Genomic DNA, 13,838 nt, shown 5'->3' with positions numbered 1-13,838 from the left:
CAACCACCATAGCAACCATCTTTTTGCGTCTTGGAAACGAATACACATAGTAAGTATGTTTATGTTGTGTGTGTGTGTGTGTGTGTCTCTTTACTCGTTGGTATACATAATATCACGCGGATGGGAACAGAAAAAGCATAAAAGGGGGGAGGCCACAAAAGAAGAAACAAAAGAATAGGGTAGGGAATAAACAAATTGGGATCATTGTCCATGGATCTAGAATGCCTTTTTGTGAATGATATCTGGATCCTCCTGATATTCTTCTGCAGAGACCCACATCTAAAATAGATCCTTTGTAAGCAATCCTCCATTTTTGTAAAAATAAAACGCTTACCTTCTTGAATGTGCTAAGCGAAGCCAAAATGGAACCACCAATCCAAGTGCTATACTTGCGCTCTGGGGGTGCATAAATCTTAATCTTGATATCTTTTAATGCCAATCGCTTGATTTCCGATAACAGTCGATCACCAAAGCCTAATGATAAAGGTAATGTCAGCGATTCATCAAAACAACATGGGATGAAGATACCTTTGCAAAGGGTTGATCCACCCGACAAGACAACATTTGAATACAAGGACTTTCTGAGATCAAGATCGGCACGATTGATACAATCCACAATGACTTGATGGATGCCAGGATATTCTTCACCAATGATCTCGGGCTGGAATAGGATTTCAGGAGCACGGAAACGTTCAGCACCCAACTTGATAATGTTGCCATCAGGAAGCATAAAGTCATCCATCTTGCCTCCCATTTCCTTTTCTTCCTTGACTGGATTCTGTGCAATGTAACATGTCTTTTCCTTGATGATGCGCACGACTTCCTTTTCGGCAGTGGTATGGAAGTTGTAACCAGCCTTACGTAAAAGCAATTGCAAGTATTCGGTCACATCTCTATATTTCATTTAGAATGAGTTGTTGAGCTTCCTCATTCAAATAAGCGTGTTTTTGTTTCCTTACCTGCCGGCAATATCAATACGACGAATGGCATGAGGAATGGCAAAACCTTCATAAACAGGCACAGCATGCGTCACACCATCACCCGAATCCAAGACAATACCAGTAGTACGACCGGATGAATACCTATCATGAATGAATGATCCATTAGACTCGATCTAAAATGGATTTAAAGAGTGGGTCTTACAAAGAAAGAACAGCTTGGATGGATGTGAAGAGTGCTGGTACGTTGAATGTCTCGAAAAACATTTGAGCAGCGGTGTCACGGTTCATGCGTGGATTCAGGGGCGCTTCGGTCAATAATACAGGATGCTATATAGAGATCATCCATAAGCATAGAGCACTACTTCCTTTATCATGTTGTATATACATACCTCTTCAGACAATGTCTTGAGTTCATCCGTATAAATGTATTGCCAGATTCGTTCCATATCCTCCCAGTCAGTGACAATGCCATGTTCCAAGGGGTATCGGATCTTGAGTAGTCCTCGATATTCTTGTGCTTTACGTCCAATGAATGTATCTCCTTCCACTGCACCTGCCATGATGCGCACATGCTTTGGTCGACCCACTCTAAAAGGATGATTTGATCCACATGTCAATACACACGCACACATACATTGAAACCATCAAGCCTCAACCACATACAGGGACGGGAAGAAACATTTGGGTTGTTCCTCTCCAGCAAAGCCTGCCTTGATAACACCCGAGCCCTATCAAGTTACTCGTCAATAAAACTGTTTGTGTGTTCTTCATCTGGGAGAGTATGGCCTTACATTGTCAATGACCACTGGTTGGTTGGTTAGAACCTGACCAAAGAAGAAAAGGGAATCAGTATAGATAGAGAACGCTGGATGGCGAGTCGCTCAAGTACATCATCAAATTCCGAATTCATGGCAAAGGATGTTGCTGGTCGTTGTGTTCTCGATGCGTCGCGTATACGTCAAGTGAGAGAATGTGTCGGTGGCAGGTATGGGACTCTAAAAGAGAAAAAGCCAGCGTCAGTAGAGCCCGCTCCAAAGCACCCACCACGCTCGAGAATGATCACGTGATCCGCCAAAGTGACGTTGAATTAGTGCGTGCAAGAGATAATGGACACCACTACTACTCCTTTCCTTCCTTCCTGTTGTTGTACCACCTTACCTACCCCTCTCTTTTCATTAGCGGTTATGCAAGGAAAGATTGGCCTTCGTACTGTTGGTGTAAGTACAATGACGAGTGACGATGGTTATTCTTTTTGAAGCTGACGCTAACCTTCCAATAGCGAGACAATCGAGACGCTACGATCCATGATGTGCATCAAGACGCGACTGCGAGCCCATTTCGACGTCCTACCGATGGAATCAAAAAGCCCATTGTAGAATCTGACACCAAGCGTAAAGCTGTCGAGGTAAACAAAAAAGAGCAAGATGTACAAAGCGAGATAGGATGTTGACTCTATTTGTTTGGCAGGAGCTTAAACCATCATCGACCAAAAAGACGACGACGACGACAACAACAACAGTGCCCACACGACGCAGTACGCGCCTCAGCAAAACAAAAAGCAGCAGCAGCAGCAGCAGCAGCAGCAGCACGCAACCCACGTTATATGATGTATTTTCTCGTACTCGAACGACTCGCAGTAAAAAGGAAGATGACAAGAAGCGTGAACGAGATGATCATGTGTCCAATGAACCATCCAAAAAACAACGCATATCAGCCAACGATGATTCCTCCAATGATGTTGCGATTGAAGAAGCGCCAATCCAGGAAACAAAGGCATTAGCAGAGAAATCGGCATCATCTTCAACCATTAAAGACGACGACAACAATGATTCCTCCGTTTCAAAGAAGGATGATCAACCTTTGCAGGAGAAGGCTACTACTACTACTAGTGTGGATCTCCCAGCTAGCCCAGCCGAGTCACCAGAGCATCGTCCATTGATTAGAGATGCACCATCTCCTCTTCCTGATTTGCCACCGACACCATCATCCTTGGGATCAACATCACGTCAAAGGGAAATCTCTCATTTGCCTAAGCCGATTTCTGCTACAAGTCAGCCAATTGATAAGGCACAACAACAAGTGGGTGATGGGAGCTATATCACTACTCATTTGGTAGGTATACTATGTCATGGATTTTGAATGATACTTATTTATTGTATGTAGAATCCCAAAACGCGTATGGCCGAAGAAAGCGAGACACTTGAAAAGCTCAGAGGTGCACTCGACGTCAGCTTGACATTCCATGCTGGACATCAACGGGTGGCTCTTTTTCACAATATCCAACCTATGCTGCGTAATTCAACAAAAAAGTAAGGAATCAGAACCAAGAGAAGGAACGAAATAGGTCATTGTTATTGATACATGAGTATTTATAGAAACATCACTGTATCCCACATTGCAAAGATATTATACCTGGCACCTGTGCTGTACAAGATGACACCCAAGGTTTTGAATCAAGGACGACAGACATTGGAGACCTATCAAGTTGATTTTGGTGATGATTGGACGCCACCATTGACTGGAAAGGATTTGGAGCAACGTAAAGAACTTTTGTCTCGAAATCTCAAGAAGCATTTTGATACACATGGAGAAGTATGGAATGAAAAATCTCGGGAAAGGAGAGAGGAAAAGGGATTAACTCGTTATACGCAGGGACCGATACCTGAGAAGGAGTTACCAAAGCATGACAAGATTGTGGACCAGAAAAAGTGGATCGAGACTGCCAAATTACCCAGTGGTGTAAGTATAGCATTTGCCGATTGGGGAGTTGAAGGACGTTTACTGATGATGGTGACATGATCAGGTGAGAGATCTATTGAAGTTTGAGGAACAGCGAAAGGAAGATGAAAAAAGGAAGGAGGAGATCAAAAAGGAACAAAAGGCGGCACCCATTGCCCAGGGTGGAAGTGTCAAGGATCGACGACAGGCACTTTTGGAGAGAGTAAGTTTTATCGAGATGTGGGGGCATGGCTATGTGTATGTGAATGATGACAACTCATTGGGTGGTCTATTAGATTCGTGCCAAGTCGGCGAAAAAATAAGCAGCATTAACATTTTTTCATTGGTTTCATTGGTCATGTAAATACATAAAGAAGTTGTTGATGACTACCAACGGTTGGCATCACACGGTTGCATCTAATAATGTAATATCAATAACACGGCAGTAATGTGGGTGTGTGCACGTGCGAAATGCTTCAGGGACAAAAATAGAGGATATGGTTTTCATATGCAGTTGATGAGAGACTACCATTTTAAGCATGTAGAGTGTGAAAGCTGCCTGATCCAGGGTGGCAATCCTCCTCATCTAATATTCCACCCAACTAGGTACACATCCCATCCACACACCACGAGTGCTTGTCAACGTGTTGCATGTGATATACATATATATACTTGTGTGTGTGTGTGTATACTTTTATGTGCCACTTTCCCCCTTCAACAAGCTAGTCAAAATGAAGCAATGTAGACAACCGAGGATATAACGAGTCGTGTCACAATTAATATAAAGCGTATGAAATGAAAAGCTTACTCGAGCGGAGGATTACGTTCCTGATCGGCTTGAGCAACCCGTTTTCCATGTGTAGAAAAACCATAAATGCAAACGAGACACTCAACGTTACACAACTACCGCCTTCCCCCATTAATCGTTTTGGTGATGGATAGAATGTTGTAATGAATCTGTGCACGCTGTCATCATCATTCTTCTTCTTCTTCTTTTACTTGTTTCAATACTCGCCATGTCATCCCATTCAAATAGCTCTCGACTCAACCACCACAATGCAAGCAGCTCAACCCCAATGACACCCATTCAGAATGTACCTCTTGACATGGCTGCTGCAGATCCGCGCTTTGCCGCCCAATTCATTCCATCTCGTCATGCACCCGAACCACCCCATCGACGCTCACCACACTCTTCCAACCCATCATTGCCCCGAGTGGATTCATCCCTTGGTCACCCTGTGCGGCATGTTCCTACTACATTGGTGGATGATCATCATCATCATCAAGCTGTCAAGAAAGCCAATCCACACCATGGGGTAAGCTATATACATATACATATGAAACCATCATCTATCTGCTTGCTCATGTTTCTCATTGTAATAGAGCAACAAGTCAGGCTTTGGATTCCTTAAAAAGTTACGAGCCAAGGCAAGTAGTAGTGGTTGGTAGCACATACATTTAAGGTTAAACTTACATCTTGTAACATAGCCAGTGGATGACAGCGATGACATGACGATCAAACGCACAAGATCAATTCAGCACCAACAACAGCACACAGTACCTATCAGCCATCCAACACCACGCAACCTTCATAATATCCCATTGGCACCACCAGCAACACAATCATCAGCTAATGCACCTTCCATTGAAGTGGTTGGAAAGCGTACCTATCGTCGACCTGAATTACGTTCGGGGATACAAGAGTCAGACGATTTACTTTCAAGTATTCCTGATGAGCTACGATCTCGCCCTTCAACATCATTACATACACCTCCACAGCCACCCAATGTCCATAATACAAATCAACAATCGCCAAATATTACAAATACTACTACTACAACTACAACTACTTCTAATTTCAGCCCTAATACTACTACCGCTAATGCCTACCCCATTCGTAACACACCACGTCGCCTGACACCATCACCATCATCACCCACACTCAATGCCAGCCATAGCGATTCGGCATCTATACATAGCACCAACCAAGAACGACACAAAACAAGTACTGATACGAGCGACAATGATGATGATGCTCCCCTTCAACATGGCACACAACGATTCTCAAGTTGGTCAAATGCATCCACTGGCAAATCTTCAGGCAGCTTTTCATTATACAGCACATTCGGACCAGAAGCAAGTGACAGCACTCTTGATTTGGATCAACCTCTTCCAGAATTACCTATCGGCAATCGATCACCATCACCACCTTCATCATCATCCATGGATAAAAAGGAAGACCAACACCATCATCAACAACAAGCAGCAAAAGACAATGATGATGACGATAATGACGATGATTCGGATAGCGACGATGATGATTTATTTGTGGATGCCACTGGAATGTCTCAAGAGGATATGGAACGTGAAAAGAGGACGAGTAGCAGCAGCAGTAGCAAGAACCGACTCTCCAAGCGGCTTAGTGGTGGTCATTTTGGAAGTGCTGGTGGATTGATGCTAAGCACAGCTGCCAATAGAAACAGCACGCAAGAATTGGCTGAATTGATGATGAATTGGAGACGTGAATCAATCGACATTTCATTACCTGCAGCTGCCACTCTCAGTAATAATAGACCACCTTCGATTGCCAGAACCAATACGCCATCGTTAACATTGTCGTCTGGTAATATTCCACCGATCCCAGTGGCTGCCTTATCACCGCCTCCACGAAGAAAACGATCCTTGCATCAATTACAACAACAACCACCACCACCATCATCATCTTTACCGCCACCACCTCCACCTCCTCCACAAATGCCACTTCCACCCGCTTTTACATCAAGTGCACTTCCAGATCCTCCTCCACCTAAACAATCACCACCACCACTTCCTCAATCTTCGGCATCAGCACCAACAATGACTCGATCCGTGGATAAGGAAACAACACATGAAGGAGAGGCACGATTCGCTGCACAACACATCTGGCAAGGTGATGAGTCATTTATCGTCAAGGAGCGTGCAGCAGAATGGCTAGGCCAAGGGTAAGCAAGTACTACTTTTGGTCATGATGAAAGTGATGCTAATGTGATGATGATGATGGTATAGGAAATCACTCAATGGAAAGGCCCTGGAGTATTACATGGATTATTTTGACTTCTCCGATATGCGTATGGATTCAGCTTTCAGGTACTACTTGTCATGTAACAGAAACAACGTTATCTCATGGGCAATCTATTTTTGATTCATATAGAAAGCTTTGCAGCAAGCTGTATTTTAAGGCCGAAGCCCAGCAAATTGACCGTATCCTCCAAGTCTTTGCACAACGCTATTGGAAATGTAATCCGGAGAGCATTTTTGGGAATCCAGGTACGTGTGTGTGCGTGTGTGTGTTTTATCAATCCAATTTGTAACACCTCTTTGATGAGTAGATATTGTTTATGCGGTGGCGTACTCTTTGTTGTTGCTCAACACTGATTTGCATGTTGCACAAGGAAATCACACACGCATGAACCGCGTAGCATTTGTACGCAATACAATGTCCACCATCCAGGAACAGTTACACAACATGCCCATCGAACGTAAACATGGCAGTGCTCTTTATTCCAAGACATGGGAAAGTGATTTAGAAATCTACTTGAAGGTACTACAAATGCATCATCGAATACATTCATCACCACTCACACATCATGAAAATAGGAATTGTATACATCTGTCAAGCATAATCAAATCCTTCAACCACTTTCGAGTCAGCAATTACATGTTGGAGGTGATCAAAAACGTAGCAGCAGTATCCTTGGTAGTGGAGGTCGACGTGTGGTTGATTTCAAACGAAGCGTCAACTCCATGGTGCGTAAGAGTGGACGCGAGAGCACCTTGTTTTCAGACGACCTTGTTATCAATCCCATGACATCCCCCTTGAGCTCTCCCAAACGTGGTTCATTTGCTTCATCCACATCGGCAACATCCAGCATGATGCATCACACCGTGGCTACCAATATTACAACACCATCACTATCACCCACAAGCAGCCAGCAAACATTTGCATCCAGTGACCATCATCATCATCACCCAGCACAACCCCCCTATTATAAGGAAGGTGTCGTGATACGAAAGCATTTATTGGAAACCAGTGGGCAAAAATCCAAACACAGAGAATGGAAGGAATGTTTTGTTGTCGTTGGCCAAGGCGAGCTCAAAATGTATGCTTCTCAAGGCAACAGTGGAGGTAGTGGTGGTACCACCAGCAGCAACAACAACAACAACAATAGTGGTGGTGGTAGCAATCATGGTGAAGAGCGCAAGAGTTTGCTTCGAGCTAGTAGCATCAATAATTTTGCAGCATTGGCCGAGTCATTAAGTAGTAGCAGTAACCGATCCTCTATTATGGCGGGAACGGTAAGTAGTAGAGCAGTAACATGAACAAAAAAGAACGTCATGATCTCATTGTTTTCACTTTCACGTGTATAATAGTCTACAATGCAATTGCTGGGAACAATCAAGCTGAACCATTCACTTGCCAACGTGCTCCCTCCACCGGGTTACAACCGTCAACGACCGCACGTGTTTGCAGTTCAGCAACCGCATGGCGGTGTCTATTTGTTTCAGGCCCCAAGCCATGAGCAGGTGAACGAATGGGTGGCCACATGCAATTATTGGGCTGCTCGACAAAGCAAGGAACCTCTTGCAGGTGGTGTTAGCAATATGGAATATGGATGGGGATCATGTTTGGATGATGTGATTCTTGACTTGGATGCCTCAGTGGATGTCAATACGGGACAATCATTCGATGACCCTGATTCGATCAATATCTATGAATGGAGACCACCCATGCCACCCTCTGTATCAAGCACATTGGATGAATTGGATCAGTTGGATGCCCTGCGAAAACATCTTGGTACCCTCAGCAATGATATCAATGAGCATCGTGATCTTAAACGTAAAATGGTTATCAAGGTAAGCAACGGATGTGGTAGTACTACGATGAGTGTGGTTGTTGTTCCTAACTTGTAGCACGTACGTAGTTTTCATCCAAGAGTCAAAATTATACCAAGGTCATGAGTAATTGGGAATCCAAATCAACCTACTTGCTTCATGAGATCATAAAGTATCAGAATTATTGTGATGCCTTGGAGAAATGCATCAAGCAACATCAACAAATGGAGGAACCACCGCTACTACCACCACCACAAGAATACCGACAATCGATTGTGATGGCACCTTCACTCCCTATGCATTTGGAATACGAAGAGTCTGAAATGGATTTATTTAGTGAAATCGGCAAGGAACTAGCTCAATTATCAACATCAGACAATAAAGGCAAGGTATAAAGTGAAATGTGTTTCTTGTGCAACCAAGGGCATTTTATGCCGTCGTCGAATCGGATTGCTTGCAGCAAGCATTCATGTCAAAATCGAAATTGTAACGAGCGCATGCTCCTTTGTCCGTTGTCACCGCATCACATGATTGGCTCAACTACTCTTTTATGCAGGGCCGCCAACTTGAATCCCCTACTCCTTCGCTTCTTTTTCTTCTCCATCCCACACATTCACGATCCCTTTGCTCATCTCTAATGAAATTCGGCAAGACTTTATTGCAAAATGAGATCCCTGAATGGTCCAAAAGCTACCTGTCATACAAAGCTTTAAAGAAAGCTATCAAAGAAGCTGGTGTACGGCTACCACCCTCGGAAGAAAGCACCACTGGTAAAACTATTGTAGAATGAGTATATACATGCATGCATGAATCGTCTTGACACATGGATATGATCATAGCCATCTTGTTCCAGTTGGATAGAGAATTGGAAAAAGTCAACACCTTTTACATGTACAAGCGCTCACAAATTGATCGGCGGTTCTGGATCGTCTCTGAAAAGTACAACCAGTATTGCAAGGCAACATCTTATTATCTCGACCCATCCACCACCACCACCACCACCACCACTTCAGAAGCAGCAGAAGCAGCAGCACCAACAACAAGCCATGATGATACAAAGGAACTCATTAGCGCCTTGCAAGAGACACGTGCTCAAATGCGTCGAATCCTATGGTTTGCAGAAATGAATGCCCAAGGCTTTAGAAAGATTTTGAAAAAGTAAAGTCATCCTTTCTTTCTTTCTCCTGAGACCTGTTCTTAACATGTTACTCCCATAGATTGGATAAGAAACTTGGATTGGATACGCAACAAGTCTACTGGGAAACCAAGGTAAGAGGGATGTGGTGGATGCTATAAGAGTGATGTAGCTTATATTGTTGTATACAGGTTGCTCAACTACCGTTTGTCACCCAAGATGAGATCGTCAAGAATATCGACACACTGACACAATGGTTATCGGATATGGCCGTCAATGATCCTGTATCGGGTGCATCCACACCAGCCTCTGCAAAGTATTATCAAACCGGCATCATCCGTGATCTTGGCAAGCATGAATCCTTGGCGCATGCTATTGATGACGATCGTGTGGATCAGATGAAGCAACAACTACAAGTCTTGGGTAGTGGCAGCGTGGATCAGGTTTGTGTTTTCCCTATCTCGAGACTAGCACATGTGACATGACGTATAATAACACGGGGCATCTTTTTAGAAATTTGGATATGCAATGCTTGAACGAGCAGCCATTAAAGGATCACCAAGTTGTCTCGAGTATCTCTTGTCCTACGTCAAGGTGAATCCCATGGGACGATATGACATCAACGAACGCAACCTGTTGCATAAGCTTTGTATTGGCGTACGAGAGGATTGGGTGGAAGAGAACGCTTTCTCCAAGGCGATACAAGCTGTTGTTCAAAAACTATTGGAGGTGGCACCCGATCTCAACACTCAGGTGGATTGCATCGGGCGTCGTCCATTGCATTATGCTGCTGAATTTGGACAAGCTGCACTTGCACAGCTATTTTTATGCCAGGCAATCGATACAAGCGATTACAACAACAACAAGGGTGGATTTGCTGGTCCAGCATGGCAAGATCGTGAAGGACATACGCCTCTCTTTTTGGCTATTCTCCATGGCAACTACTTGACACTCAAGGAATTAGTCGAGACTGGCAAGATTAATGATATTGACGGCATTATTGCTGGTAAGATGGTGGGTGGAGGTGGTGGTGGTGGTAGTGCTACATCATGAGTGGATAAGGACCAGGCGCCTTGACCAGTTGTTGTTTCTTCTTCCTCTCCTCCAGCTGCGTCAGCTCAACGTGTTCCCAATGGCGGCGTGGATGAACATGATGATGCTGCTGCTACTGTACCTGAATACGTTCACCGATCACACCATCCCTCTGCTACGGCGTTAGCATGCAATGTGTGTAACCTTGATTTATTACAATTGTTGATTGCCAAGGGTGCTTCAGTCAACCTGGCGGATGAAGATGGCGAGACGGCTTTATTGATTGCAGCACGTCATCATTTCACTGAAGGTGTGCGTATTCTTATCGATCAAGGACATGCGGATGTGAATCACGCTGAGAATATCAATGGATGGACAGCCCTTATGATTGCTGGTAGGTTAAAAGTTGTCTACAGGTGTCAAGAAAAAAGAGAGAAAGAGCTAACATGATGCTTCAAATCAGCTATGGAGGGTTGCATGGATATCGTTCAACTTTTATTGGATCATGATGCTGACAAGGCGGCTACGGATAGTAATGGATGGGCTGCCTATGAGCATGCAGTGTTTCGTGGTTACCTTGATATTGGACGCATGACAAAGCCCGACAACATCCCTGATCGGATTGATAATGAGGATACACGATCCATCGGCAAAAATGAATCTCTTAGCCATCATGCATTGGAAGCAAGATCACGAGCAGGTCGTTTATATGGGCACAAGTACCTCACTGATCAATCCATGATTATCATCAAGCTTGGATCAAATGACATTCGCAACCCATCCTCAACCCAGTTCATGAACCTACAAGATAACACGTTGGAGGATCAACGACTTTCTATTGCTGTTTCAGCTGTCAATGCAACAGGCGAGTTGCCCATCGTTGATTTACCACCCACCAACCAGCTTCATCTTTTGGATATCGAGCCTATCATCCTTTCAAGCAGCAACCCTGAAAGTGTGGTGCTTCGTTTCGATTTGGTTGAGACGTTTGGTGCATCCCATGGCAACAACATCATTGCACGTGCTACAGCTACTCTTGCCACTGATCAGATTTATACCAAATCACGGGGATTCAAAGGACAAGCTCCTGGCAACTCTTCTTTACGTGGTCAGCAAACAGTGCCTATTATTCGGTCATCGACGCTCGAGTACATTGGCACAGTGGGATTTGAGTACTTTGTTGTTACGCCTTTCACACACCCCAACATGACCGTGGGTGATCGATACACGTATTACAAGTCTCTGGATACCAAGGTAAAAGAGAACATGGTGTCATGGGATATGGTTGGATAGGAATACTGAAAGCATGAATCATAGATCATTGGACATCGTGGATCAGGCATGAATCAAAGATCATCCCATTTACAAGTAGGCGAGAATACAGTGCTTTCATTTATCACGGCAGCTTCATTAGGTGCAGAATACGTTGAATTTGGTACGTAAAGGATTACGCAATGGAATACGGTGATTTAACCTTTGGGGTATGTTATAGATGTACAATTGACGAAGGACTTGGTGCCTGTGATTTATCATGATTGGACTGTGACTGAGACAGGGTTCGATATACCTTTGAATGCCATCACCAGTGAGCAGTTTTTGAATTTACGACCCTCCGGACACATCAAAGAATACCACACCGGTGTCAGCGATGATCATCCCAATGGACAACTTTCGCCAAAAGCAGAGAGCAGACCACCTATCGTTGCACCTGCATATGAATCACCGCCTAGTTCTGAAGATGATTCATCTTCACTTCTTGCCCCTATTCAAGGAAAACGACGTGCAGCACGATCCAATTCGATGAGTGCCATAAGCAGCAAACAGATGCATGGACGTACGCTTGCTTCAAAACGACTCGAACTCACGCGCACCAACAAGCTCGGTAAACTCAAAGGCAATGGTCCTGAAAGTATTCAAGCACCTTTTACCACATTGGCTGAGGCACTCAAGGTAATCATAGGCCTATTACTACTACGTATACACATGTATATTGACCCTACTATGATTGTTACAGAAAATTCCAAAGACGGCAGGGTTGAACATTGAAGTCAAGTATCCAATGGTGGATGAGGCTGAAGGCGATGAGCTGTATCAATTCCAAGAAATCAATATTTTTGTCGACACCATCCTTGAATGCGTCTATGATCATGCAGCACAAGATCGTCGTATCATTTTTTCATCTTTCCATCCCGAAATTTGCGTCGCTTTGAACCTCAAGCAGCCAAACTATCCCGTGTTCTTTTTGACAGATGCTGGTACCTTATCAGTGGCCGATGTGCGTTGTAACTCACTCCAAGGTGGTATGCGATTTGCTAAGCAGGCGGATTTATTGGGTATTGTGGCTGCAAGTGAACCTATCTTACAAGCACCTCGCATGGTCAAGGTTATCAAAGAATCCGGATTGCTGCTGTTTACGTATGGTGTGCTCAACAACGTGGTTGGAAATGCACTCGCACAACGCAACTATGGAGTAGATGCGGTCATTGTGGTATGTATCATTCATTCATCCATCAATGGGTGCAATAGCAAGGAAAATTAATCTTGTGATGTTTATGTATTATTATAGGACTCTGTGGTTGCTGTACGAAAAGGATTGCGAGGCGATAATCAAGTATCAGCGTAATAGTAAAAACATGAACAATCAGCATATATAGATGAATGAATCCATACATAAAAAGCATGCACAAGTTTTTCTTTTTTTATCTTGTCATTAACATGCACATCATATATCCTCGATATGATTTCTGCTCCTATAATGCGGTAGCTGCTCAATGAAGCGTAATTCTACCTTACATTGCCGACTATACTATAGCAATACATTTGATCTAGATGTACAAGAGATAAAAAGGGCTGAAAAATAAGGGTACATGTAGGATTAGAAGAGGCGGTGGAAAGTCACGTGACTCTTTGATCGACGAAAAATGTCGTAGGTCATGTGACCACGTGACCTAGCTTTTGCTCGTTCCTTCTAGAACCCTTTTCCTTTTGATGCTGGCAATTGCTAGAAGCCCTTTACTAGCATCTTCCACATCATTCATAGAATCCATACATTGAACATATATATATCGTGAACATCCTTAGCAATAAAAGATCATCACTTATCATAGCAACACCAAAAGTTATATCATTGGCCACTGATC

General features: G+C 43.8%; 4 protein-coding genes across 4 annotated transcripts; 3 read left to right on the top strand and 1 right to left on the bottom strand.

Moving 5' to 3' along the window:
* Positions 1-216: 216 nt before the first annotated feature.
* Positions 217-1,851, bottom strand: O0I10_012065 (actin-2; the record flags this gene model as incomplete). Its single annotated transcript, XM_058492012.1, has 9 exons — positions 217-279; positions 335-474; positions 529-893; positions 960-1,082; positions 1,144-1,268; positions 1,331-1,529; positions 1,605-1,669; positions 1,733-1,765; positions 1,831-1,851. The coding sequence occupies 9 exons, from the start codon at positions 1,849-1,851 to the stop codon at positions 217-219; spliced, it is 1,134 nt and encodes a 377-aa protein (XP_058337206.1).
* A 274-nt stretch (positions 1,852-2,125) lies between these two features.
* Positions 2,126-3,982, top strand: O0I10_012064 (uncharacterized protein; the record flags this gene model as incomplete). The annotated part of the gene is made up of 8 exons (XM_058492011.1): positions 2,126-2,158; positions 2,221-2,346; positions 2,409-3,053; positions 3,105-3,250; positions 3,317-3,533; positions 3,594-3,680; positions 3,745-3,882; positions 3,956-3,982. The coding sequence occupies 8 exons, from the start codon at positions 2,126-2,128 to the stop codon at positions 3,980-3,982; spliced, it is 1,419 nt and encodes a 472-aa protein (XP_058337205.1).
* A 693-nt stretch (positions 3,983-4,675) lies between these two features.
* Positions 4,676-8,926, top strand: O0I10_012063 (uncharacterized protein; the record flags this gene model as incomplete). The annotated part of the gene is made up of 9 exons (XM_058492010.1): positions 4,676-4,975; positions 5,043-5,087; positions 5,148-6,640; positions 6,705-6,785; positions 6,850-6,965; positions 7,028-7,239; positions 7,296-7,994; positions 8,070-8,552; positions 8,621-8,926. The coding sequence occupies 9 exons, from the start codon at positions 4,676-4,678 to the stop codon at positions 8,924-8,926; spliced, it is 3,735 nt and encodes a 1,244-aa protein (XP_058337204.1).
* A 242-nt stretch (positions 8,927-9,168) lies between these two features.
* O0I10_012062 (uncharacterized protein) lies at positions 9,169-13,321 on the top strand (the record flags this gene model as incomplete). The annotated part of the gene is made up of 11 exons (XM_058492009.1): positions 9,169-9,301; positions 9,371-9,689; positions 9,749-9,800; positions 9,858-10,109; positions 10,180-10,672; positions 10,775-11,092; positions 11,162-11,952; positions 12,016-12,133; positions 12,191-12,648; positions 12,713-13,186; positions 13,265-13,321. 11 exons carry the CDS (start codon positions 9,169-9,171, stop codon positions 13,319-13,321), a joined length of 3,465 nt encoding a protein of 1,154 aa, XP_058337203.1.
* Positions 13,322-13,838: the final 517 nt, after the last annotated feature.

Source organism: Lichtheimia ornata (assembly GCF_029851405.1).
Source record: "Lichtheimia ornata isolate CBS 291.66 chromosome Unknown scaffold00110, whole genome shotgun sequence".
Classification (NCBI taxonomy): domain Eukaryota; kingdom Fungi; phylum Mucoromycota; class Mucoromycetes; order Mucorales; family Lichtheimiaceae; genus Lichtheimia; species Lichtheimia ornata.
Note: the sequence above shows the minus strand (reverse complement) of the source record. Positions and strands in the feature narration are given on the sequence as shown.